General features: G+C 44.9%; 1 protein-coding gene across 1 annotated transcript in view; it reads right to left on the reverse strand.

The window, feature by feature from the left end:
• Nucleotides 1-25206, reverse strand: part of LOC147111592 (protein diaphanous homolog 3-like) — a 1088834-nt gene that overhangs the window by 289756 nt on the left and 773872 nt on the right. Inside the window, exon 20 of the mRNA XM_085998659.1 lies at nucleotides 23463-23564. Coding sequence (XP_085854785.1) covers nucleotides 23463-23564 — 102 coding nt within the window. The remainder of the gene's footprint in view (nucleotides 1-23462; nucleotides 23565-25206) is intronic.

Here is a 25206-nt window from a genome sequence, read left to right on the forward strand (position 1 = left end):
CTGTTGGTAAGGAATGGGTTAAAACCTCGAGATTCAAAGAACAGTTTCACAGAGTTTTGCTGCGAAGATAAGGAACAGACCTGCGACGACGTTGCCTGTGTCCAAAGGGCTCCAGAGACCAAGGGCTGTGAGCTATTCGTTACTATCGCCTAATGTTAAGTATTGATTACGCTGTAAGCTTAATAAATCTGATCTATTGCTCAAACAGACTGGCTGCTGCCTATTTGTGTCTTGTCCAAGAACTCGGAGTGGTCATTACTGACTGACTCACACGGCATACTCAGAGAATACCATCATAATGCTTTTGAAATATACTGCTAGTTCAGGATTTCTGCATGCGCTAATGCATGTGCTGAATCCCAAACTTGCGATCTGTCAAGGTATGCTCTGACAGATTATCCAAACCGCTGGGAAACTCTCAATTGCTGGCGCAGTACTGCCCAACAATTACGTACTGAAAGCAAGCGTAGAAGCCTGATTTTCTGTTCACTGGATGCTCGAGAATGATTAGAAGGCTGCAATTTAATTGAAGGAGTCATACACTTCTTATAGAGGTATATGGATGATATAAATCACAAGAATGAAGCTGACGTGTTTTATAAGTTACTTGCTGAATTACATTGTTGCCTTGGAAACAGTTATGGTATTTGTTTTCAATCACTAATCAAAAACATTTCTCTGATTTAAGGGATGGCTTTGTTTAGTCTCTGTGCTTGCAGCAAGTCTATCAGTGCAGATGTTGACAGCTAAGTTACTCTATTATTAAACATATGTACATCCACAATGTAACTCTCTAACAGAGACTGCACTTTACTTCCAGCAGGCTCGGTTTAAATAATCCGATTAGAATTTCAACTGCAGTCTGCTCTATCTGAATAAAATATGTCTATTTCTGTAAACTGACCCCAGATTCAGTTTAATTAAAAGTTTATAGAAGTTGTTAGTAGGTTTTAAAATGTATTTTCAATGTAAAAGACTGAGAGAGATTTGTGTGGGCGTGGCTTATTTTTGACAGCTTTTGTGGGCATGTCTTCCCTTATGCATAGGCTGTAGCTTTCCTGACGTCATACGGTGTGCAGAACGCAGCAGCACCGAAGAGGAAGTCTCCGCTCGGGGCCTCGCTGAAGGTAAGTGCGTATTTTTTTCGCAGCTCGGCGGCATACTCTGGAGCTACACTGCCGACCACAATTTTTGGCCCAATATCAATTAGTATTAGTAGACTTTTCTGATTCAAGTGTTGAGATCTGTTTCTTAAATAGGAATTGGGTGTTAGATTTATTGTTAAACTTAAATTGTTGTATTAATAATCAGGATAACTAAAGAATAAACTTCATCACAAGTTGAATGTCTTTCAAACCATTAGCAACAGGTGTAAGGCAACTATTAGTTTTGTGAAGATTGTCACATGCTATAATTTTTAATAGTGTGAAAGATCTTTCACCAACAAAATTACCAGATTATAGGAGCAACACGTTTTACTCCAGGAGGATTGAGAGTTCAATTCTCTGTCTAATTCACCAGTAGAAGGGTAATTAAAGGTCATACTACATGGCTTACGTATCCAAGTGAACTTAAGTTAAGATGAACAACTATTAGAATTTCTCCTTCATAAGAATCTTCATGATGCCATGAAAAATCCTTACAAGATATGGCGGCAACAGATTCATTACAATACAGGAAACTTTGTTATATCCGGCACCGACGGGACCGAGCTGTTGCCGATCTATCAAAACTGCCGGACATACAAAGTTAATGTTGAAGCATACGGAGGTTTTCATCTCCGTATCTGACAACAAACACTGTTGCTTAGCAACAGCTTGTAAACAGTCGGCCCGTACCTTGGAAGCGTCTCTGTAGCTTAGCAACAGCTTCAGAGAGACTTTCCAGAGCCCGACTGTTGAAAACAAAGCCACGAGAAGAAAAAAAAACTAACAAAACGGCTCCTGATTTCTGCCAGTAGATCGAGGTTTCCGGACATACAACCTCCGGATAAACCAAAGTTTCCTGTATTTATCTTTGCACTGTATTTTGTTCTATGTGGATTACTTAAGTAGACTGTGGTTGACTCAATACAGGGTAACATCTGTAATTATTGATTTTTGCCTTGGTCCCAACACAGATAATTTTGTCACACAGTATGTATCAGTTAACATTTCCTTTTTACACCATTAAACAGTCATGCACTGAGATTTTCCAAACATTTTTTGAGTATAGATATTTCAACATTTCTTTTGCCAACCACATTAATAACAAGAAATTGGGAGGCAAAAATCAAAGTACACAAGCTCCAATTACTTCAATTTTCAAAAGGTCTTGTGGAAATATTAAAAATGAGGGAGCAAGGAAATGATCCCTTCATCAGAATTATTCAGAGCATTATCAGAAAATGGGAGCCTTATGACAGTTCGTGACCAAAGCTGTATTATAACAGTATCTGCATAGGTTGTATATTGCCAGATAGAGGCAAAATGAAAACATCATGAAGTTGCATCTCCCCAGCATGTGGAAATGTTTTTTAAAAAAGAGTCAGGTCCAGCAGAGTAACAGGAATGGTTCAGTGACATATTGGCCTAAAAATTGGAACAACCTCTGCGTAGGGACAGGTAGGGCAGAGGCACACCCGATCCTGGGCTTCGGGCCTCATTCACCTTAGCTTCCAGGCAGCTTGCCGATGAAGAGGATTTCAATTTCAAGCTGCTGAGTCGCCATCAGCAGCCCAAAAGTAGGTCCTGGGAGAGAAGGAGGAAGTGAGACTTAGGGAAGGCAATTGGGAGAGGGATGAAAAGGGGGTGGCAATGGTCTATGGCACTGCAGTGGAGCTGGGAGGAGCAGATCCACATTCAGGTAAGTATTATTTAAAACTTACCTTTTTAAAAAAGGTGGCCTCCAGTGGTCCCTTTAAGGACCACTGGTTAAGCCGCATGTGGACCACGTTTTCCTAAACACCTCTTTTTCTGCCTTTACCAATATGGCAGGTGGTGCACTTCGAGCACATAAGGCTCACCCGTCATATTGAATGCTGAGAGGCTGGTTTTGCACCTGAAAAACAGGTGCAGCACCATCAAAATTCTAGGCCATTGTTTTTGAGACCAGTATTGTTCGAGTAAATACACTTTTTGTCATTTGTTCAATCTCTCCATACAAAAGAAAGGACTGAGCATCTGACTAAAGGGAACCCTGAGGCACCATAGTGAAGATTTTCATCCTTTTGTATTTGGACAACGCCCATTTCCCAAGGTGCAGCGAAGAATAAAAAATGGGTGAATAATTGTTGCGTTAGTTCCACACCACTTCATGGAATTTCCAGGGATCCCCAAGATCATACAACTGGGCCTGTGCTTGGAGTAAGCAGAGGTCCAGCATAAGTATTTAGATGAGGCACGAGACGGTGTTTCAAACTATGCCTCACTTTCCTCACCCTCTGTCTGTTGGGTAGCTAAGCAGAGTGGTGCCCACAGAAGCCTGTCATTGAGGCTTGCACCAGGACATGCATGGACCATGGAGTTTACAGCAGTCTTTGGTGCTGCTCGGAGATTACAAAAGAGAATGAAGTAATAATATTTGGCCTCTTCAGGCCTGTCCAGCAGCAGCCTGAGGTCCGTCGATGCCTGTGGCCACAAGCATAGATGCAGGTCTCTGGTTTCTGACACCAAATTCGAGTGAAAGGCCTGCACTGGGAGTGCACCAAAACAGGAAAATAGCATACATTTCTCCTCACGGGCACAGTTCACCTCTAGTATGCTGTGCTTGTCAGCATCCTGTGGATGAAAATCTACCTTCATGTCTTTAAGAGTCTGGTGCTTTCAGTAGCATGAGTATGCAAGTTCCCCTCCCTTCCAAACACTTTGCAATTACGTGACAGTCCTTTTTCCACCTGAATTCAAGTAATTGTTACACGTCAGGAGAAAGTTCTTCAATTTAGTTTAATCTGGCTCGTCCACATATTCCATTGTTTTTAACTGGCTATAATCTTTTAACAAAGTTTGATACCAGTTTTCATAGAATCATAGAATGATATAGCACAGGAGAAGGCTATTCAGCCCATCGTGCCTGTACCGGATCTTTGGGAGACCTATCCAATTTAACCCCACTCCCCTGCTCTTTCCCCATAGTCCTGTAGTTTTTCTCCCCTTCAAGCGTTTATCCAATTCTCTTTGGAATGTTACTATTAAATCTGCTTTCACCACCCTTTCACGCAGTGCATTCCAGATAACAACAACTTGCTGTGTAAATTTTTTTTTTCTCAAATCACCTCTGGTTCTTTTGCCAATCACCATAAATCGGTTTCAGGTCACAGTTTTCCGTAAGTTTTAGTATACACCAATAAGGGTTGGAATATCTACCGCAACAACAGCACTGGCTCTGTGGTGAGGTGATATACTTTCTTTCTTTACTTCACCTGGTGTGATTTAATATCGCTAGCTCACCTACCACTTGATTATCAGGTGAAGCAAGTGCTTACTAAAGGTGATTTTATACTCCGGCTGCCAACGGCACACAATAATGCAAAAAACACAATCCCTGTTTTCCAATGTCACCCAGGATCTGACGTTTTGTAGCTCCAAATGTAGAGATCAGAGGAAGAATGAATGTTGGTTTCTTACTCTCCCACCAAAATGGAAAATAGAGAAAGCCAGATACTTGAGGGATGAGAATGAGGCCAATGTACACTCCAAATGAGGATTGTGGGCTAACAAGGCACATCAGGGATCCGAAATAGCTTCCTTACCTAAATGTATATTGCAGACTGTGAAATGCTGGACTAATCTGAAACTGATGCCATCAACAGCTGTACAACAGCAGAACCAGCCTGATTTTCTTTTCATTGAAATGGGGCGGTAAAGTTGAACATTATCCTCTATATTTTCAGATACTTCATTTGAGCTTCTACAGTTAAACTCCCAATGGCTTAGTGGGAAAAGGTATTGCTTGAAGTGCCAAGTTGACAATTCTCCATACTTTTCATATTTTGTGAAATCAGAAAACCTTGTTCTTACTTGTACTTCTCGCAATCTAGTATACTGTATTCGCTGCTCACGATGCGGTCTCCTCTACATTGGGGAGACCAAACGCAGATTGGGTGAGTGCTTTGCGGAACACCTCCGTTCAGTCCGTAAGGGTGACCCCGAGCTTCCGGTCGCCTGTCATTTTAATTCACCGCTCCATTCCCACTCGGACCTCACCACCCTTGGCCTCTTGTATTGTTCCACGGAAGCTCAACGTAAACTCGAGGAACAGCACCTCATCTTCCGATTAGGCACTCTGCAGCCTTCCGGACTCAATATCGAGTTCAACAATTTCAGATCATAACCTCGGCCCCTATTACACATTTTTACTTGTAATTTTTCCACTCCTTTCTGCCCCCCCCACCTTTCCTTTTGTTTCTCTCTCACACCTGGCAGCTATCTCTTGCCCTGCCAGTACACTTTACACCTAATCTCAGCCTATTACCATCTCGTCCAGCTCTTTTGTTTCTTTCACTTCTTTTGTCCGATCGCAGCCCTGCCTTCGATCTAATTTCTTTTCTTTCCAGTTTTGAAGAAGGGTTCGACCCGAAACATCAACTCAAATTTCTCTCCACGGATGTTGCCTGACCTGCTGAGTTTTTCCAGCATTTTCTGTTGTTATTTCGGATTTCCAACATCTGCAGTATTTTGCTATCGTACCATAATGCCTGGGCTTGTTTGTGCAACCTTGCTTTGTGCAAATTGGCTGCCGCGTTTGCTTACGCAACAGCAGTGAAAGTGTAAGAATATCAATATGTTCTTTACATTACTTTTATTTCGAACAAAGACAAAACAGTAACATAGACTAATTGGTTTAAATCATGTTCTCAAAAAGCTTGTCTTTACCCCTCAATGATGCAGATAACACAAGTTTTTGAAACACAGGCTTTTCATCACATCAGGGGGTAATTTAAGGGCAGGAGATTGCTGCAATATAAAAGGCAATATTTGGCTATGAGAACATGCATCAAAGGTCGTTTCCAACAAAGCTATGGCTCGGGAAAAGCAATGATGGGAAGTAACAGTATGGTGTGAAAAGGCATGGGGCCTCTCACCTGTCTGACAATCTGTTCAAACAACTGGGTGGTCATAAAACATCAGATGGTGTTGCATCCAACAGGAAGAGAACCATAAAAGAGAATGGTAGAAAGAGATGCCATGTTTTTACTTAGAAAGGAAGAAAAGAGACTGTTGCTGCCTTCTGAGACCTGGTGGCGTGAACAGGCTTGCAGAAACCGTCGTCCCGTGTCCTCGTTAATATCCATGCACATGAGCTTTGGTCGCAGGGCTAATGTGCGTTACTTTGTATGGTTGTTTAGGGTGGTTAAGATAAATGTTTTGTCAATAATAAATGAAGTGCGTTATCAGACATATTACTGTTACTTGCTGTACAAATCTGTTTAAAAGGGTAAAGGACTTATCCAGCAGAAAGCACTTAAAAAACAATGGCAAAATTCACAGTGATGTAAAAAGACTACTGAGCACTTGGGTTGAGTATAAAACAAGGCTTTAATCAACTGCTTCACAACCATGAGATTCTAGTTACATCACTAGTTCCTGGTTACAAAAACATCCTGGGCAAGCTGGGCCCACGCCTGAGTATTTATACTCCTTGGACGGCGCCACCAGCTGGCTGCCTAGTGTTACTTCATGAGTCATTTCTTCATGAATGATAAGATTCATGACATTCTTCCCGCCTGAAAGATTTGGAAGTCCAACGACTTCCTTCTAGCGGATTAGGCGGACCACGAATAGCCGCACTCTTTTAGATCTTTGTTTGTGGCTGGAAGGCACGTCTCCTCGGACCGTGTCTTGGTCCCTGGGTCGCTTGGTCTGTACTGGTAGATCGACAGGGCCCATGTCGCCTTGATAGACCTGAGGGAGACTGGGGAGATCGTGACTCCGGGTGCGGGTCCCCACAGGCGCAGAGCTGGCTTCATCTTCTTTGGTAACCGGGGATTGACCGACGTCCTGGCTTCGGGTGGCAATCCCGTGGGGAGCGCTTGGCTCCCCGAGTTGATCCAGTGGAGTAGCCGGCAGATCCCTTGATGTCCCAGGTAGGGCGTCATCCTCAAAGGAGCGCAGAGTGTCGGCATTATTACTATGGGTCCCTCTATCAGTTGGGTCCGTGGGACCGGTTGGACAGGGAGCCAGGTCTCGGAGTGAAACGGTGGACTCCCGGCCATCAGGGTACCGCACGTGCACGTATGTGGGATTAACAGTCAGGGGGAGATAGAGGAACAGATATGTAGGCAAATCTCAGAGAAGTGCGAAAATAATAGGGTAATAATAGTGGGGGATTTCAACTTCCCCAATATTAATTGGGATAGTCAGAGTGTGAAAGGCTTAGAGGGTGCAGAATTCTTAAAGTGCATCCAGGAGAGCTTTTTGAGCCAACATGTAGAAAGTCCTACAAGAGAGGGGGCGGTACTGGACCTAATTCTAGGGAATGTAGCCGGGCAAGTGGTGGAAGTGTCAGTAGGAGAGCATTTTGGCGACAGTGACCATAATTCGGTGAGATTTAAGGTGGTCATGGAAAAAGACAAAGACGGCCCGGAAATAAGGGTTCTAAATTGGGGAAAGGCCGATTTTAATATGATAAGGCAGGATCTGGCCAAAGTGGACTGGGAGCAGCTACTTATAGGAAAATCCACATCAAAGCAGTGGGAGACTTTCAGAAGGGAAATAGAGAGAGTACAACGCCAACATGTTCCTGTAAGGGTCAAGGGTGGGACCAACAAGCAAAGGGAACCTTGAATGACAAGGGATATACAAAAATGCATCAGGAAAAAAAGGGGGGCTTTTGGCAGTTACAAAAGACTAAAGACGGAGGAAGCCCTAGAGGAGTATAAAAAGTGCCGGGGCATACTTAAAAAAGAAATTAGGAGGGTGAGGAGGGGCCATGAAATAACACTGGCGAGCAAAATAAAGGAAAATCCTAAGATGTTTTATAAGTATATTAAGGGCAAAAGGATAACCAGGGAAAGGGTAGGGCCCATTAGGGACCAAAGTGGCAATCTGTGTGTAGAGCCAGATGATGTAGGCGGGGTTTTAAATGAATTTTTTGCATCTGTGTTCACTATGGAGAAAGACGATGTAGACATAGAAATCGGGCAAGGGGACTGTGACATACTTGAACACATTAGCATCGAGAGGGAGGAGGTAGTAGCGGTTTTAGCAGGCCAAAAAGTGGATAAATCCCCAGGCCCGGACGAGATGTATCCCAGGCTGTTGTGTGAGGCAAAGGAGGAGATTGCAGGGGTTCTGACACAAATTTTCAGAACCTCTCTGGCCACAGGGGATGTACCAGAGGACTGGAGAACAGCTAACGTAGTACCATTATTCAAGAAGGGTAGCAGGGATAAACCAGGGAATTACAGGCCAGTGAGCCTAACATCTGTGGTAGGGAAATTATTGGAAAAAATTCTGAGGGACAAAATTAGTCTCCACTTGGAGAGGCAAGGATTAATCGGGGATAGTCAGCATGGCTTTGTCAAGGGTAAATCATGTCTGACCAATCTGATTGAATTTTGAGAGGGGGTGACTAGGTGTGTGGATGAGGGAAATGCTGTGGATGTGGTTTACATGGATTTCAGTAAAGCTTTTGACAAAGTCCCGCATAGGAGACTGGTCAAGAAGGTAAGAGCCCATGGGATCCAGGGTGCCTTGGCGCGTTGGATCCTAAACTGGCTGAGTGGCAGGAGGCAGAGGGTGATGGTCGAAGGTTGCTTTTGTGACTGGAAGCCTGTGTCCAGTGGGGTACCTCAGGGATCGGTGCTGGGTCCCTTGCTGTTTGTGATCTACATAAATGATTTGGATGAGAATGTAAAAGGTATGATCAGTAAGTTTGCAGAGGACACGAAAATTGGTGGGGTGGTAAATTGCGAGGAGGAAAGCCTCAGGCTACAGGACGATATAAACGGGTTGGTCAGATGGGCGGAAAAGTGGCAAATGGAATTTAACCCTGAAAAGTGCGAGGTGATGCATTTTGGACGGACAAATAAGGCAAGGGAATACACAATGAGTGGTAGGACCCTAGGAAGTACAGAGGGTCAGAGGGACCTTGGTGTACATGTACATAGATCCCTGAAGGCAGTGGAACAGGTAGATAAGGTGGTTAAAAAGGCATATGGGATACTTATATTCTATGCCTCGGCTAATGAAGGCAAGAGCAGGGAGGTTATGATGGAGCTGTACAAAACGCTGGTGAGGCCACAGCTGGAGTACTGTGTGCAGTTCTGGTCGCCTCACTATAGGAAGGATGTGATTGCTTTGGAGAGGGTGCAGAGAAGATTCACCAGGATGTTACCTGGGATGGAGCGCCTCAGCTATGAAGAAAGACTAAACAGGCTGGGGTTGTTTTCCTTGGAGCAAAGAAGGCTGAGGGGGGACCTGATTGAGGTGTACAAAATGATGAGGGGCATAGATAGGGTAGATAAAGCGGAACTTATCCCCTTAGTAGGGGGGTCAATAACAAGGGGGCATAGATTCAAGGTAAGGGGCAGGAGGTTTGGAGGGGATTTGAGGAGAAACTTTTTCACCCAGAGGGTGGTTGGAATCTGGAACTCACTGCCTGAAAGGGTGGTAGAGGCAGGAACCCTCATAACATTCAAGAAGCATTTGGATGAGCACTTGAAATGCCATTGCATACAAGGCTATGGACCAAATGCTGGAAAATGGGATTAGACTGGACAGGGATTGATGGTCGGCGCAGACACGATGGGCCGAAGGGCCTCTTTCTGTGCTGTATAACTCTATGACTAACGTCTGTTAGTTCCACCTCGTCGACGTGGGGGTCGTTTTTGGAAGATCAGATGAATCTTCGGAGCAGCACGGGGCTGGGAGCTGCCAACCATGACGTTAGGGATGTCCCATGAGTGGAGCGATGCTGGAACCTGAAGAATCGCTCGTGAGGTGTGACATTGGTGGACGTAGAAAGAAGAGACCTGATGGAATGCAATGCATCAGGGAGCATAGTTTCCCACCGCTGGTCTGGTAGATTGCGTGACTTCAGTGCAAGACGAACAGCATTCCAAATGATAGCGTTGTATCCCTCAACCTGTCCGTTACCGATGGGATGATACGGTGTCGTTTTACTTGTGGCGATTCCCCATTGGGAAAGATAACTTTTGAGTTCGCTTGACATGAAGGAGGGACCCCGATTAGAGTGGATGAAATTGGCCGTACCACAAAGGGAAAAGACTTGATCGAGGCATTTGATCACTGTGGAAGTAAGCATATTGGGACAGGGGAAAGCAAAGGGAAAGCGTGAATATTCGTCCACCATAGTAAGTAGGTGTTTTGTGTTGAGGAAGGCAAAGGCACTTTAAAGTCAATGCTGAGTCGCTGCATAGCGTATATGAGCGAGCCATCCGATGGACGGAAGAATTGCGGTTTTAATTCCGCACAAATTCTACAGGTGGAGCATGTTCTTTTGACATCTTCTGTAGAAAATGGGAAATTTTTAGATCACACAAAGTGCAACATACAGGTAACGCTAGGATGGCATAAGTCAGTATGAAGATCCGCAAGAGTCGAAGTTGACATAGAAAAGCAGAATGCAGGCGTGAGGATACCCGGGACTAAATTCTCTTTACCGGGTCGATAATGTATGGTGTAGCCAAAGGCAGCCAATTCCATCCTCCAGAGTTGTATTTTGTTATTCTTGATCTTAGTGCGTTTCCGGTTATCCAGCATAAAGGCCACGGAGCACTGATCGGTTATAAGCGGGAAATGGCGACAAGCGAGAAAATGACTCCATTTACGTACCACTTCGATGATAGTCATAGCCTCCTTCTCGACAGGAGGATAATGGAGCTCGCTACCCTGCAAAGTTCTGGACAGAAATGCAATGGGTCGACTACCTTGATTCAAGGTAGCCGAGATCGCCACCTCTGATGCATCGCACTCGACCACGAAAGGAAGATTTTCATCGATGGAACGAAGCGTGTCTTTTTCCAGTTGTCGCTTGAGGAGGTTGAAAGCTGAAAGCTGAAATAGCCGTTGCCTCCAATGGAAATTACTTTGCGTGAAGCAGGGCCTGGATCTTATCGGAGAAGTGGGGTATCCACTTCGCAGAATAGGCGAACATGCCGAGTGCCCGACAAAGAGAGCCGAGATTCATAGGAGGAGGGAGCTCCTGAAGCGGACAAAGTCGCTCCGGATCCGGTTTGATGATATGGTTGCCCACCCAGTAGCCAAGGATGTTGACTGATGGCACTGATTTCACAGATTTGGACTCATTTAAGGTTAAGTTGCGACGACGGAGAACGTCAAAAAATTTCCTGAGGTTGGCATTATGCTCCTTCTGGTCATGACCAGCAATGGTGATATTATCCAGATATGAAAAAGTGTCCGTTAAGTTCTCCTGTTTGACTAGGCTATCCATTGCCCGTTGAAAGATGGCCACCCCATTGGTGACCCCAAATGGAAGGCGACAAAACTGATAAAGCCAACCATTGGCCTCAAACGCCGTATACTTTTTGTCAGAGTCCTTTAGCAGTACTTGATGGTATGCGCTCTTTAAATCAAAAGTTGAAAATACCTTGTAGTTGGCAAGGTTATTGACCATGTCATTGATGCATGGTAGTGGGTAGGCATCCAGGTCGGTATACTGGTTAATAGTTTGCGAGTAAGCGATGCAATTCAATTCAATTTTATTTGTCATATATGCAGCAGATGTGTGTACTGCACAATGAAATGTTGATTTTTACGAGTCCTCCCAACATTGGAATAAATATGGCATAACAATGATAAAAATACAAATAGAAATACAGTAATAATAAATAAAACAATAGTAATAAATAATAAATTAATCGTTCATGAGTCTTATGGCCTGGGGGTAGAAGCTGTTTCGAAACCTGTTGGTACGAGACCGTATGCTTCGGTATCTCTTACCGGACAGGAGCAGGGCGAAGAGGTTGTGGCTGGGGTGACTCGCGTCTTTAATGATTCTCAGGGTCTTCCCCCGGCACCTCTCGGGGTAGATATCCTGCACAGCAGGTAGTTTAATTCCTATAGTGTGTTGTGCAGCTTTCACTACCATCTGTAGAGCCTTGCGGTCTGTGGCGGTGCAGTTGCCATACCAGGTAGTGATGCAGCCGAGACATTTCTTGTGTTGCTTCAGAGGATTTTTAACAACGACGACTTGAGCCCGCCAGGAAGAGGAACATGGCTCAATGATACCGTCAGCTAGAAGGTGAGAGATTTCTGCCTCGATAAAGGATCAATCCGCTTGGCTGAAACGTCGTGATTTAGTGACTATGGGCTTACATCGGGGGGAAAGATTGGCAAACAAGGAGGGCTCGTCGAGTGAAGCCACCGAAAGCACATAAAATGGTACTTTGGAAATAGTAAGCTCCGGCTTTGACCCTCCAAACTCGAAAGTGAGTCTTTTGTGTTGTTTCTGGAAATCCTGTCCCAGGAGCACATCACTACATAGGTTTTTGAGCACCCCGAGCCAGGTGGAGAAATAAGTGCAGCCATTGTGAATCAGGTCGACAAGACAAAAGCCAGAAGAGTTGGTGGTCAGTGTCGTCAGAGCCATTGCAATTTCCCTGTCCGAGGGGTAAATACGCAGTTTTAGCTTACTGACAGCCCGCTCACTAATGATGCTGTCAGAGCTGCATGAGTCGATTAGTGCACTCAAAATGTGTCCATTTACCGAAACCTTCATGGCTGCGTGGGACAGACTTTGGGGAAAAACAGCTGTGATGGGAGGAGGGGCAGTTTTACCCTTGACAGCTGTAACCTTAGCAGTGGTTCTTGAGGGAGGAGCAGGTTTATAGATTGCAGCTGTAACCTTAGTACTGGCTCTTGGGGGAGGAGCAGTTTTATAGATAGTAGCTGCAAAACTAACAGGGGCTCTCAACCGGTATACCTTAGAAAAGTGACATTTCTTACTGCAATGATTGCAGACTGCGTTACGAGCAGGATAAAATTTCCTATAGTGGAATGCACCTCCACAGAAGAAACACTTCCTTCCAGATTGCCAATATGCCGCTAGGGCAGGGTTGTCATCAGTGAAGGTTTCTAGGGTAGGGTTGTCATCAGCCAGGTTGGAGTCATCATCAGCGAGGGCTTCTACCCGAGGCCCATCGAAGGAGTCACTAAAAGTGATAGCAGCAGCCCGTGCACGTGGTGAAAGATAAGTATCTGCATTCCTCTTTGCTAAGTCCAGAGAACATGCCTGGTTATAGGCAGCCTGTAACTTGAGGGTTTTATTCTCCAGCAGATGCTGACATATGAAGGGAGACGCAATCCCATTAATAAAGGAATCACGAATTAACTCCTCCTGGTACTGCTCAGCTGTGACAGCTTTAAGATTACAATCCTTGCTGAGCCTGCAAAGTTTTTGAAGGAATTCATCAAGTGATTCCCCGGGTTGTGTTGTGGCCAGTAGATGCCGAGCAAAAATTTCGTTTGGGGCCTTAACATATAGTTGCTGTAGTATTTGGATAGCGGCGTCATAGTCTACACGGTCTTCGATATAGTCAAACACATGAGGGGATACATAATTGGCATTCTTTCGTAACTTGTCAGGAACATTCTCACCACACTCCTCAAGGAAGTTGCTGAAGGTACGATACCAGTGTTTCCATACCTTAGCAGCTGTAAGTGAATTCGGGTCCAGGTCGAGATGGGTGGGTCTGAGTCGTTTTTCCATGATGGATCGATTACTTCTACAGTTTGAGTTCCCTTCTACAGTTTGAGTCATAGCTGTCTGTTCCCAAGACCACTGAGAGCGTGGAGCAGGCCAGTTGATTAAATTGATGTAAAAAGACTACTGAGCACTTGGTTTGAGTATAAAACAAGGCTTTAATCAACTGTTTCACAACCATGAGATTCTAGTTACATCACTAGTTCCTGGTTACAAAAACGTCCTGGGCAAGCTGGGCCCACGCCCGAGTATTTATACTCCTTGGACGGCGCCACCAGCTGGCCGTCCAGTGTTACCTCATGAGTCATTTCTTCATGAATGATAAGATTCATGACACACAGTGCTCACCATTTTAGTGTGTAAAAAAACCCAGCAATTTGTGGCGAGGAAGATATATGCCACGAGTTATGATTTGACATAAACTGCTGTTTGATTTGCATTGCTCCACTGTTAGCCTTGCCAAAACCAAAAAAATTACAATCTCGCCGTGAACTTCCCCATTGTGTTCTGAAACTGTTGTATTTATGCCGTTAATATGAATTAATTTCGCCGCAGCCATTTAGGGCTGGGAATTCATCTTGTAAAGACCCTGTTAATGACATGAGTTGTGGTTCTGACATGCCACTCAACCTTGGAGGCCCAGAAAGGGAATAATGAAACCATGGAATCCCAGTCCTGCGGGTAATACCTCGTTCCTAGAGGTTTTTAAAATTTAAATTGTTTTTCTTACTTTTCCTTTTTGTCTATTTTTCTTTCTCTCTTAATCCAATCTTTCTTTCCTTCTCTTCATTTCTCTTTCTTTATCAAATTTGATTCTAATTCATCCTATTTCCTTCTCTGTCATCTGCTCTGTTTCTTTTTCTATCCTTAAATTTCATTGGTTAAGAAGATAGGCCAACTCGACGTTCAGGTGGTCCCAGATGCCCCACTGACATCACTGCAGTTATAAATTTGCATTTCCATCAACCCGAGGCACAAAAATAATAGGATCTGAAGGATGAGGAAAATAATCCAATTCACGGCACTCATGTAAAGCACTTCGAGATGTCCCGAGGATGTGATGAGAAGCAATTTCTTTCTTTTCTCTTGATGCAGAGAAAAACCGGCTTCCTACTTCAAATTTAAGTAACAGTTGGTCATCCAGCAACATAACAAGTTGGGCCATAATTTGCAGTGGCAGGGCATCTAACGGCGTCTGTCTTTAGTTAGAATTGCCCATGCAAGGTATTTAAATTGTTTTACATAGCAAGTTTCTGGAAAATGCGAGCTGATAAAGTCGTAGCTAGGGAAACAGGGCATCTGGGATCTGAGTGAACAGGGTAAGCAACTGTGTATCTCTTTAACCAATCAGATTGAAGGATTGTGAAATTAACAGCGCAAGGACCGAGAAGGAAGTGTAAATTAGAGTGAGCGAATTCAATGTCAAATCAGGTACAGAAAGAGAAATAAAGAGGGAGAGAAAAATTGGGTTAAGAGAGAGAAAAGTAAAACTTTTTTTGCAAATTTAAATCACTCCAACAATTAAAACCTGAAGGAATGAAACTCCAGACTTGTAATAGTTAATTTTCAGTACCAGAGAGGTTGCTTGGTAGTAATTAATACTTATCGCTTCATTAAAAGGGTACTTAGAATGAAATGGATAAGAATTAATTTTGTGGCGAGTTTAGTTCGTCACTACCACACAAATAGTGTCAGCTGTGGCTCAGTGGGTAGCACCCTCGCCTCAGTCAGAAAGTTGAGGGTTCAAGTCGCACTCCAGAGACTTGAGCACAAAAATCTAAGCTGACACTCCAGTGCAGTATTGCGGGAGTGCTGCATTGTCGGAGGTGCCGTCTTTCAGATGAGACGTTAAACCGAGGCCCCATCTGCCCTCTCAGGCGGACATAAATTATCCGATGGCACTAGTTCAGAGAAGCAGGGGAGTTATCCCTGGTGTCCTAGCCAATATTTATCCCTCAATCAACGGCATTAAAACAGATTATCTAGTCGTTATCACATTACTGTTTGTGGGAGCTTGCTGTGCGCAAAATTGGCTGCCATGTTTCCAACAGTGATTACACTTCAAAAAGTACTTAATTGGCTGTAAAGCGCTTTGGGGCGTCCGGTGGTTGTGAACGGCGCTATATAAATGCAAGTCTTTCAAATACAGCAACTTCATGTCATTCAATGCATTTCAATGGTGAGCCAAACAGCGAGATGCCATTTTCGCGAAGCTAACAGCGGAGCAGCACAATTCATACAGGACCCACCGGCTTTATTGCTTGTGCTGTATGCAACAGTTTCTCGATTCGGACAAATGGAAGTTCAGGTTTCTGCTATTTCTCACCCTAACAAATGGTTTCGCGATCATAAAGTACTCCTCTTAGCAACTTGGCCAAAAGCTTGCCAGATGGTAGGAGTTAAATCTAATATCATTGACAGCTGAAATTTTAACTCAAGCTCTATTGATAGAGCTAACAAGCCCACTGATGAAAAAATATTTTGAAATCTAATTTTGCCGCACTACATCCTGCAATGAACTTCACTTTATTGTTGAAGTAATTTATTTTGTAACTCTAAACTAAACAGCAAAAGAAAACAGAAGTTAGGAACACATTTTTAATAATAAAGAATAAACATAAATGGAGGACATGACAAGCAATCAATGGGCTAGAAATTGGGCTCTTTTGTGCCTCCTGTTAGTGCCTCTGGGGGCGCTAACTGGGCGCAAATGGGTTTGCGACCGGGTGTGGCGATATCAACGCCTCCCGCTAAATTCGGCGGGAGTTCTGCGGCGGCGGTAAGACATTGTGCCCTGATCTCCTGCGCCCAGAGATCGTGATGTCATTGCTGTGCGCAGCGTCCCGGATGAAAAATTCCCTCTCATCCCCTGGTTGTGCGCCTGCTGTTAACGACGACAGGTAGAGGAGGCGGCTTTCAGTCGGATGTCCCCTGGAGGAGTGCTATTTAAAGGCGTCCACATCCGGTTTAGTTTTCGTTGGCCAACAATGCTGTGTTGTTAGTTTCACATAGCAAAGAGGCCTTTTGACTGATTTCAGCATTTTGCATTTTAACGAGCGTTCTGGCACATAAAGATTCTTTAGTTTCAATGAGGGGAGATTGAAAGTGCAATATTTGTATCCTTTCATGGGGGCTGTACTGGCAGTGGACCTCGCCCTCCAGCGTCAACGTCGGAGGCAGTTGAAGCACAGAGAAAGAGTGCAAAATGTGGCCAGAGGTAGGAGGGCCAACAGGGCTATCAACAGGAGGCCTTACCCACCTATGGCATTCCAGCAACATTTCTCCAACAGGAATTTCACTGAGGACCAGTGTGCTAGAAGGCTCCGCTTCAGCAAGGACATGGTCACAGAGCTCTGCCACCTCCTGCAGCCAGACCTCGAGCCTCAGATCAGGACCACCACAGCTCTCAGTGCCAGTCAAGGTCACCGTCGCCCTCAATTTCTACACAAACGGATCATTCCAGTGTGCGACAGGCGACATCTCCAACATCTCCCAGTTTGCCGTCCATTGCTGCATCTGCGAGGTCACAGATGCTCTCTACAGAAGGAGCAGGGACTACATTTCCTTCCCCATGACCAGAGAGAAGCAGCGCAAGCGTGCATGTGGCTTTGCTGGGATAACGGCTTCCCCATGGTGCAGGGCACCATTGACTGCACCCACATCGCTTTGCGGGCACCTCATAACAATCCTGCGGTATTCCATAACCGCAAAGGCTACCACTCACTTCATGTGCAGTTGGGGTGCGACCACAGACAGTGAATCCTGACTGCCAATGCCCGATATCCTGGCAGCAGCCACAATGCCTTCATCCTGTGCCAGATCTATTCCAGCCACATCAAGCTTGCGGGTAACTGCTGGGAGACAAGGGCTAGCCGCTCGCCACCTGGCTCAGGACTCCCCTCCACAACCCCAACACTCCTGGCTAGCACTCATATACTGAGAGCCATGCTGCCACCAGGAACATCATTGAGTAGACCATCGGAGTGCTCAAGCAACAGTTCCACTGCCATGACAGCTCGGGGGAGCCCTCCAGTACACAGCTGAGCGGGTGTCACGCTTCGTCGTCGTCTGCTGCATGCTGCACAACTTGGCCATCATGAGGGCGCAGCCATTGCCACCAGGCATAGCAGCACCACCTCAGGAGGAGGAAGAGGACGACGAGGACGAGGAGGAGGAAGATGAGGAGCAGGAGGAACAGGAGGATGAACAGCAGCGACAGAAGAGGCAGCCACTCAATCGGCGTTCTGCAAGGTCGGTCCGTGACCGCCTCATCAGACTTAGTTTCCAGTGACTTCAAGTCCTCTTTCCGGTTGCTGAGCATGTCGCCATCATTCCATCACTTTGTCATTCCATACCACACCCCAAAACTTTACAGTCCCCTTTCCTAATTTAGTGCTCCTATGTAGTCTCTCCCCAGTGGCTGCAGCAGGGCTGGTGGAAGGCTGCTGAGTGTCAGTGCCAGAGACTACAGATGGCCTTGCAGGATGCCCTTGACCAGCTCTGGGCCTGGAAGGCCCGACTGTAGACTGCACCACCTTAGGCTGGGCAGCGGCAGTCTGGGCTGGCTCGATGGCAGGCAGCGACAAGTGCAATGGCAGAGTGGCAGTGGTGGGATCAGGAATGCTGTCATCCTGAGTGAGGACAGCAGGTTCCTGCTCCATTGACCCACTCCCCTGAGGCAGCACCTCAGCATCCCTATCAATCTGCTAGAGCAGATTGCTGGCCTGCTGCGACACCGCGAGATCCCCGATGGACTGCGGTGGACCCAGTGACGATGGCAGCAGTCAGAGCTTTCGTGGCATCAAGCTGAGACTGCATGAGAGAAGTGTGAGACTCAATGGCAGCAACCATTGACTGCATTACAGCACCAAGATGTTGCGTCGCTTCCACCTGCGCTGCAATGGAAGCTGCCACATTGCCCGTGACACGCGTCATGAGGTCTGGATCCGCATGGTCTCTCAGGGAGTCCACTATCCTCTGCACAGTGGAAATGATGGGCTCCATGGTGTGCGCAGAGCTCTGTGCAATGTTGGAGGCGGACACCTCCACACTCCTTACCATTGCCGAGAGGCTCTCGGCCACCCTTGCCATTGCACCTATCATCTCAGTGTGCATGGCCATCACCCTTCTTGTGAACGCCTCCCCATCGAGGTCCTCATCGGAGTCCTGTGCAGCAGAACCCGTGCGTGAACTCGCCCTCCAGAGAGCTGACTCCCAAGCTACCCTTTCCCCCTGGCCTTGCTGCAGCCCGCTCGTCCCCAGTGCATCACCCAGTGCAGACCCCGCTACTAAACTTGCCTCTAAAGATCGCGTAGTGCCAGTATCTGAGGTGGTGCCTGTGGGTGAGAGATGCAGTGACGCGGTGCTTTGCTCCTCCTCCTCTTCTCCTTCCTCACTCTCAGTGGGAAGCTCAGGGACAGGCTGGTCATCTGGTTGCTGATTATCTGAAAGCATAAAGGCACAACACTCGTGTTAAGGTGAGGGCAGGGGGGCAGGAATGGAGCAAGGAATGCAGACATTCTCAGGAGGTGGAAAGTAAGAAAGGTTTGTGGTGTGACGGGGAAGTGGGATGAGAGAAGGGGAGGGGCTGAAGATACCGTTTTTGCCCCCAACGGAGTCGCGTCACCGACGGCCATGGCACCCACCACCTGCTGCCCAATGAGTCGCAGCATTCGCTCCTCAAGGTCCAAGAGCTGCTGGAGCTGTGCATTACCCCCGCCTGTTCTCTGCTGCTCCCTCCTATTGTGGACCATCTTGGCCTGCAAGAGAAACAAATGTGTTTGAGTCAGAGTCCAGCTATGTGTTTGGGAGATATGCCTGCCGTCGTTGAATAGCTGTGATTGTAGGCAAGGCGTGAGATGTGGATGTGAGTTTGAGTAGGTAAGATGTTTGGTGGGTGTTTGGTGGCGGTGTGGTTGTTTGCACAGTGTGCATAGATTGAGGTTCAGATGCTGGTATGTAGGAGCTGTTGAAGCATGTACTCACCTTGACCACCCGACTGAGGTCGTTGAATTTCTTGCAGCACTGTGTCAGGCTGCGTTCCACCACACTACTGGCCGAGACCTCCTGGGCCACTTCCCTCCACATTGCCTTGAACACCTGAGGAGATGGCCTCCTTCCAGTGGCCGGGAACAGCATTGCCCTCCTTCGCTCCACTGCAGCCACCAATGCCACAGCGGTGAACCAACGAGCTCTCTCCCTGGGAGTGGGTGACAGCCATAGCCATCAGGGCTTGCTTGCTTGCAGGTTGCCTCAAAGCCAGCAATGCTGAAAATGAGCATCTGCACAATGAAGCAACCTCCCCTTTAAGAGCTGGAAGGAACCAGTGTGAAGGATCATTGCTGAATGCATTGCACCTGAAATTCATTAGCGCTCTGCTAGTAGCGCCCCACTTCCTTTCTGGGGCACTGACACCCAATTTAGTAGAAGTTCAAAATCCTTAGCGCCTGGTGCTAAGTTAGCGCCCCAAACAGGGCGATACCCAATTTCACCCCCATAGTATTTAAGAGGTCTCTTTTCATCTTGAACTGTAACTATGTTATCTATATATATAAAGCGGTCAATCTGTCTGTCCTTCTGTCTGTCCTCGGGTGTGCGTCTGTCCGGCTATGCGCTCGAAAGTTATACGGCGTACCTACGCGCGCGTTACCCCCGAAGAAAGCTTGCGCTTCCGGGACGCTGGTAAGTGTATTTACTTTTCGCTCGGACGAAAATTATTCGCGCCTTATGCAAAAAACCTTCAAAATTAAACTCATTATCTGCTACTTAGCATTGATTGACTGACGTCAAGGTTCCACCAATCCTGTACCGTCACGATTGACCAATCCTACAGTACGGTCCCCTGATGGTTGGCCAATCGGTGTGTGTGTGTGTGGGCGGGACTAATCGTTTTCATCTCAGGGATCTGGCAGCCATTGTTTCACTGCCATGCCTTCAGCTTCCAGCTCAAACTACTTTGAAAGTTAGTATCTCTTTTAAAAATAACATAAGATTTACCAAAAACGTTTTATAAGTACTTTCACTTTCATCTTTCAAGGTATTAAAAGGTAGAAATGGTGTCCGGCAGCAGATTCACACAGGGAGAGAGAGAGAGAGACAGGGCCTGAAAGCCCTTTGATCATCCAGCTTTGAAAAAGTTAGTTTCTCTTTTAAAATAACATAAGATTTACCAAAAACGTTTTATAAGTACTTTCACTTTCATCTTTCAAGGTATTAAAAAGGTAGAAATGTTGCCCGGCAGCAGATTCACAAAGGGACACAGACAAGGCCCAAAAGCCTGGGACTCGATTTAAAATGTTGCCCGGCAGCAGATTCACAGAGCGGCCCCAAAGCCTGGCACTCGATTTAAACCGCCCGGCCCAAAACAGCCCTGGCAAAGCCGGGCTCCCCCCAGCTAGTATCCTATAAAACTCTCTCATACAGATTTCTTTATACAGGAAACTTTGGTTTATCCGGAGGTTGTATGTCCGGAAACCTCGATCTAATGGCAGAAATCAGCAGCCGTTTTGGTTAGGTTTTTTTCTTCTCCTAGCATTTTTTTTTTTTTTTTTTTTTTTTAAAAACAGTCAGGCTCTGGAAAGCATCTCTGTAGCTTAGCAACAGCTTCAGAGACGCTTCCAAGGTACGGGCCGAGTGTTTACAAGCTGTTGCTAAGCAACAGTGTTTGTTGTCAGATACGGAGATAAAAACCTCCGTATCCTTCAACATTAGAGCTGGTCTATCCGGAAGTTTTGATAGATCGGCAGCAGCTCGGTCCCGTCGGTGCCGGATATCGCGAAGTTTCCTGTACTTTTTCAGTTTGTGATGTTAAAACCATACCCAGTGAGTTTTTTAATTGCAATTTCTGTGTACTGAATGTTATTTGTGGCTGTGTTATAATAACAAGGTGTAGTTATATTAGGGACAAATGACAGGATGAATGGCTCTTGCTGGGAAATGCGCTATAATTTGTGAAAGTGCTCCCACACATGTTGCATATGGAAAAAAATAAACTGAAATCCAAGTAAGATGAGCTGCATGCTTGTAATCGATCAAAAGTCACTTAATTCACTACAGATCAGGAGTGGGACCAAATGATCAATGAACAGAAACCAATGCAAGCCAAGTTATAAACAGACAGGTGTGAGGATCTCTCAAGAGGAAAGTCAACTCTGAACAGCTGACTAATTCCTGGCTTATTGTTTTTATTTTTCTAGCTTTTACTGTAAAACCTGTGCTCTAAAAAAAAAACGAAAACGTACACCAGTGCACAAGGAATGCAGAGAAGGCAAAAATACTCTTTCATTGAGACATACAGCATCAATAATTTCACATTAGCCCCTTGAATTGATCTCCGGTGTTGGCACACATTTTAAGTAAAGCACAATGATTAACACAAGGATGGGTGTGGGCAAAACCTGAATTACAAAGATTTGTGTAAATGGGATTTATAAATTAGAAAAATTCTAATTATTTGAGTAATTCCATACAAGTTTCAGTATTTATCTGCCACAGCTAATAACATATTCCTGTTAATTCAGTCACGTTTGCTTGAAAGAAAATCAAATTATCTAGTAATTTGAATTAAACAATTTTGAACTGATGGAAAAATCTAAAAACTGAATACTTCTAAGTAGGAGTGAGCACAGAACTGATAGAATGCACTATGGTCTAATCAGTACAAATAAATGAACTTCTGATGAGAAAGCTGTCCTTCAGCTGGTTTACCTCAGATGTAAATCAAAATTGTGGGGGGGGGGGGGGGGGGGGGAGGGGGGGGAAATCAATAGTGTACCACATAATTGCTCAAAATGTTCAAATATTTTTAAAAGGTCTGTAATTTAGTTTTTTTTTATAAAAGGCCTTTAATGCTGAAGAATACTAAACCGTTAGTCATATATAAAGATGTCAGCCAATTTTTGCACGACATCGTTGTGGTAAACCACTGTTATAGTTATCACTGTATATTGTTCTCACTGTTCTCACTGTCACATCACTACACGAGGTCGCCTCTTGTCGCACTGTTATACCTGGGCTGACCACCTCCGACTCCGCCCATTACCTGCCCAGGTATAAAGGTAGCTGACTGGCTAGTATTCCTCCCTGTTGGATCGGATCACCCACGAGGGTGGGCTCTGTTATTTAGCCAATAAAAACCTTCAGTTACGTTCTTAACTCGTCGCCTTTTATTGGACTAATTGATAGGCATATCAATCGTCACCTTCAGATTTATTTAAAATAATTCAATTTTATGACTGAGTTTGGGGAAGTGAAGGTAATGTGTAGCCTCACCTTCATACAGGTTTTACATTTTTTACTATCACTTTTTAAAAAAACTGAAAATAAGTGATTAAACACTATCCCATGTGAGCCAATGGAAAAGCAATGCTGAGTAGATTTGTCAAGATTTAGTCACTAGGCCATGAAAGTATATTAATTAAATAATAAAAGAGAAACCTCAGGCACGTTATATCACTGCCACTTCAGAGAGTCCAAAATACTTTTCTTTCACGCTAAAATATAAAATCTTTATCAAGTAATTTCTGACCTACTGACCACCGAAAGCAATCTGACATCAATCAACATCAAATTTCAAATATATAGGCAAGTAAACTTTAATCAGCAGAAATGAAGCCTATTTGGTGTTACTAACAGAAATGTCATTATTTGACAGTTATATAATTGTCAAATAATGAAGCTAAACAAAACACTGATGAACGGAAAACTATATCCTATATGGAACACTCCACACTTCGTGTTAAACATTCATACAATCTTAATATGATGATTTGTGCAATTTTGGTGCACAGAATACTCACCACAACCCCAAATTGCTCTGGTTCTGATAAGCCATTGTAATCATTCTTGAAACGTGCCAAGGTAAGCACCTGCTCTTGTTCTGGTAGGTGGCTCACCAAGTTCTGTTGACATATCAAATAGCCAGAATAAGGCATGTTTTAATTTTAAACATATTTTGATGCCTGAACTTCATCTGATATTTTGTACTTCATCTCATAAAATCTTTAATATGCAGGAGGCAAGTTACAGAGAGATCCAACCAAAGATTTTTTTTAAATATTATAATAGACAGCTGCAATGACAATGAAACTGCGTACAGTAAATTGAGTGCAATGTAACTCCATGTAAAAACCACTCATATAATACACAAATTACCCATTTACAGTACAATAATCATATTAATGTGATTATTCTGGTTCAAAATGACAACAAACCAACAACCATTTCCCTTTGACATGAGACTAAATAGCAACAGTGCACAACGATGCCTCAATCTACATCGTACACATCTGCTTGCAGTCTGAAATATTCAGACTCAGAAAGGAGCAGCATCGGAAACTCAGTTGGATAGTGCAGCATAATTAGGGACTTGCTCAGGCAGAGGAGCATCACCAGGGACTCAATCAGGCAGCATTGCAGACTTACTTGGAAAGAGGAGCAGAATTGGGGACCCACTTAGACAGCAGAGCAGAACTGAAGATTCACACGGGGCAAGGAACATCATTGGGGAAATAGTATTTGTGGCTAACAAACACCCACATGTAACTAATGTTCATAGTGGCAAGATGTTGCTTGTTATATGTGGAGTTGACAGTTTAAATTTGTATAACTATGAATGCTAAGGGAAAAAGTCATCCTTTTGAACAATTTAAATTGGAGCTGATCCTTCACTAACAACTGAGCCCGCAAAATTCAGCTCAGTAGCGCCCATTGCTTGGGTGCTGTAAATTTTTTTTAAATTCATTCACGGGATGTGGGCATCACTGGCAAGGTCAGCATTTATTGCCCATCCCTAGTTGCCCTCGAGAAGGTGGTGGTGAGCTGCCTTCTTGATCTGCTGCAGTCCATGTAATGAAGGTACTCGCACAGTACTTTGTCGTAGTGGTTGGGTACAACGGAGTGGCTTGCTAGGCTATTTCAGAGGGCAGTTAAGAGTCAACTACATTGCTTTGGGTCTGAAGTCACATATAGGCTAGACCAGGTGAGGACAGCAGATTTCCTTACCTAAAATAAATTAGTGAACCAGATAAGTTTTCTACAACAATTACATGGTCACCATTACTGATACTAGTTTTTTTTTAATTCCAGATTTATTTAATTAAATGAATTTAAATTCCCCAGCTGCCGTGGTGGGATCTGAACTCATGTCTCCGGATTATTAGCCCAGGCCTCTGGTTTACTAATCCAGTAACACAACCACTATGCTACCATTCCCTTGAAAGTGCTGTTTAGGGTCCAAAATGGTGTCCGCAGCTTGGCGCGCACTTTTGGTGCAAGCCGTGCCGGACGCCATCTTGGTGAGGGTGTAGCGGGTGCAGGGAGCATCTGCCGGAAGTATGCAGATCATGACGTCAATCAATATGTAATGCTGATTTAACACCAGTGCTGCCATTTTGGAGCTCAACGCTCCAGCTTACACCCTCTCATAAACATGAACATGCATTCAGCAGCAGGAAGGACCCCCCCATCAGCGCTATTTAAAGGGATCATCAATTACTTTCAGTTGCTGATTGATTTCCACTGGCTGTTGCTACGGTTGTAGAA

This window comes from Somniosus microcephalus, chromosome 10 (assembly GCF_052327205.1).
Source record: "Somniosus microcephalus isolate GS21.2 chromosome 10, FLI_Smic_1.0, whole genome shotgun sequence".
In the NCBI taxonomy this organism is placed as follows: domain Eukaryota; kingdom Metazoa; phylum Chordata; class Chondrichthyes; order Squaliformes; family Somniosidae; genus Somniosus; species Somniosus microcephalus.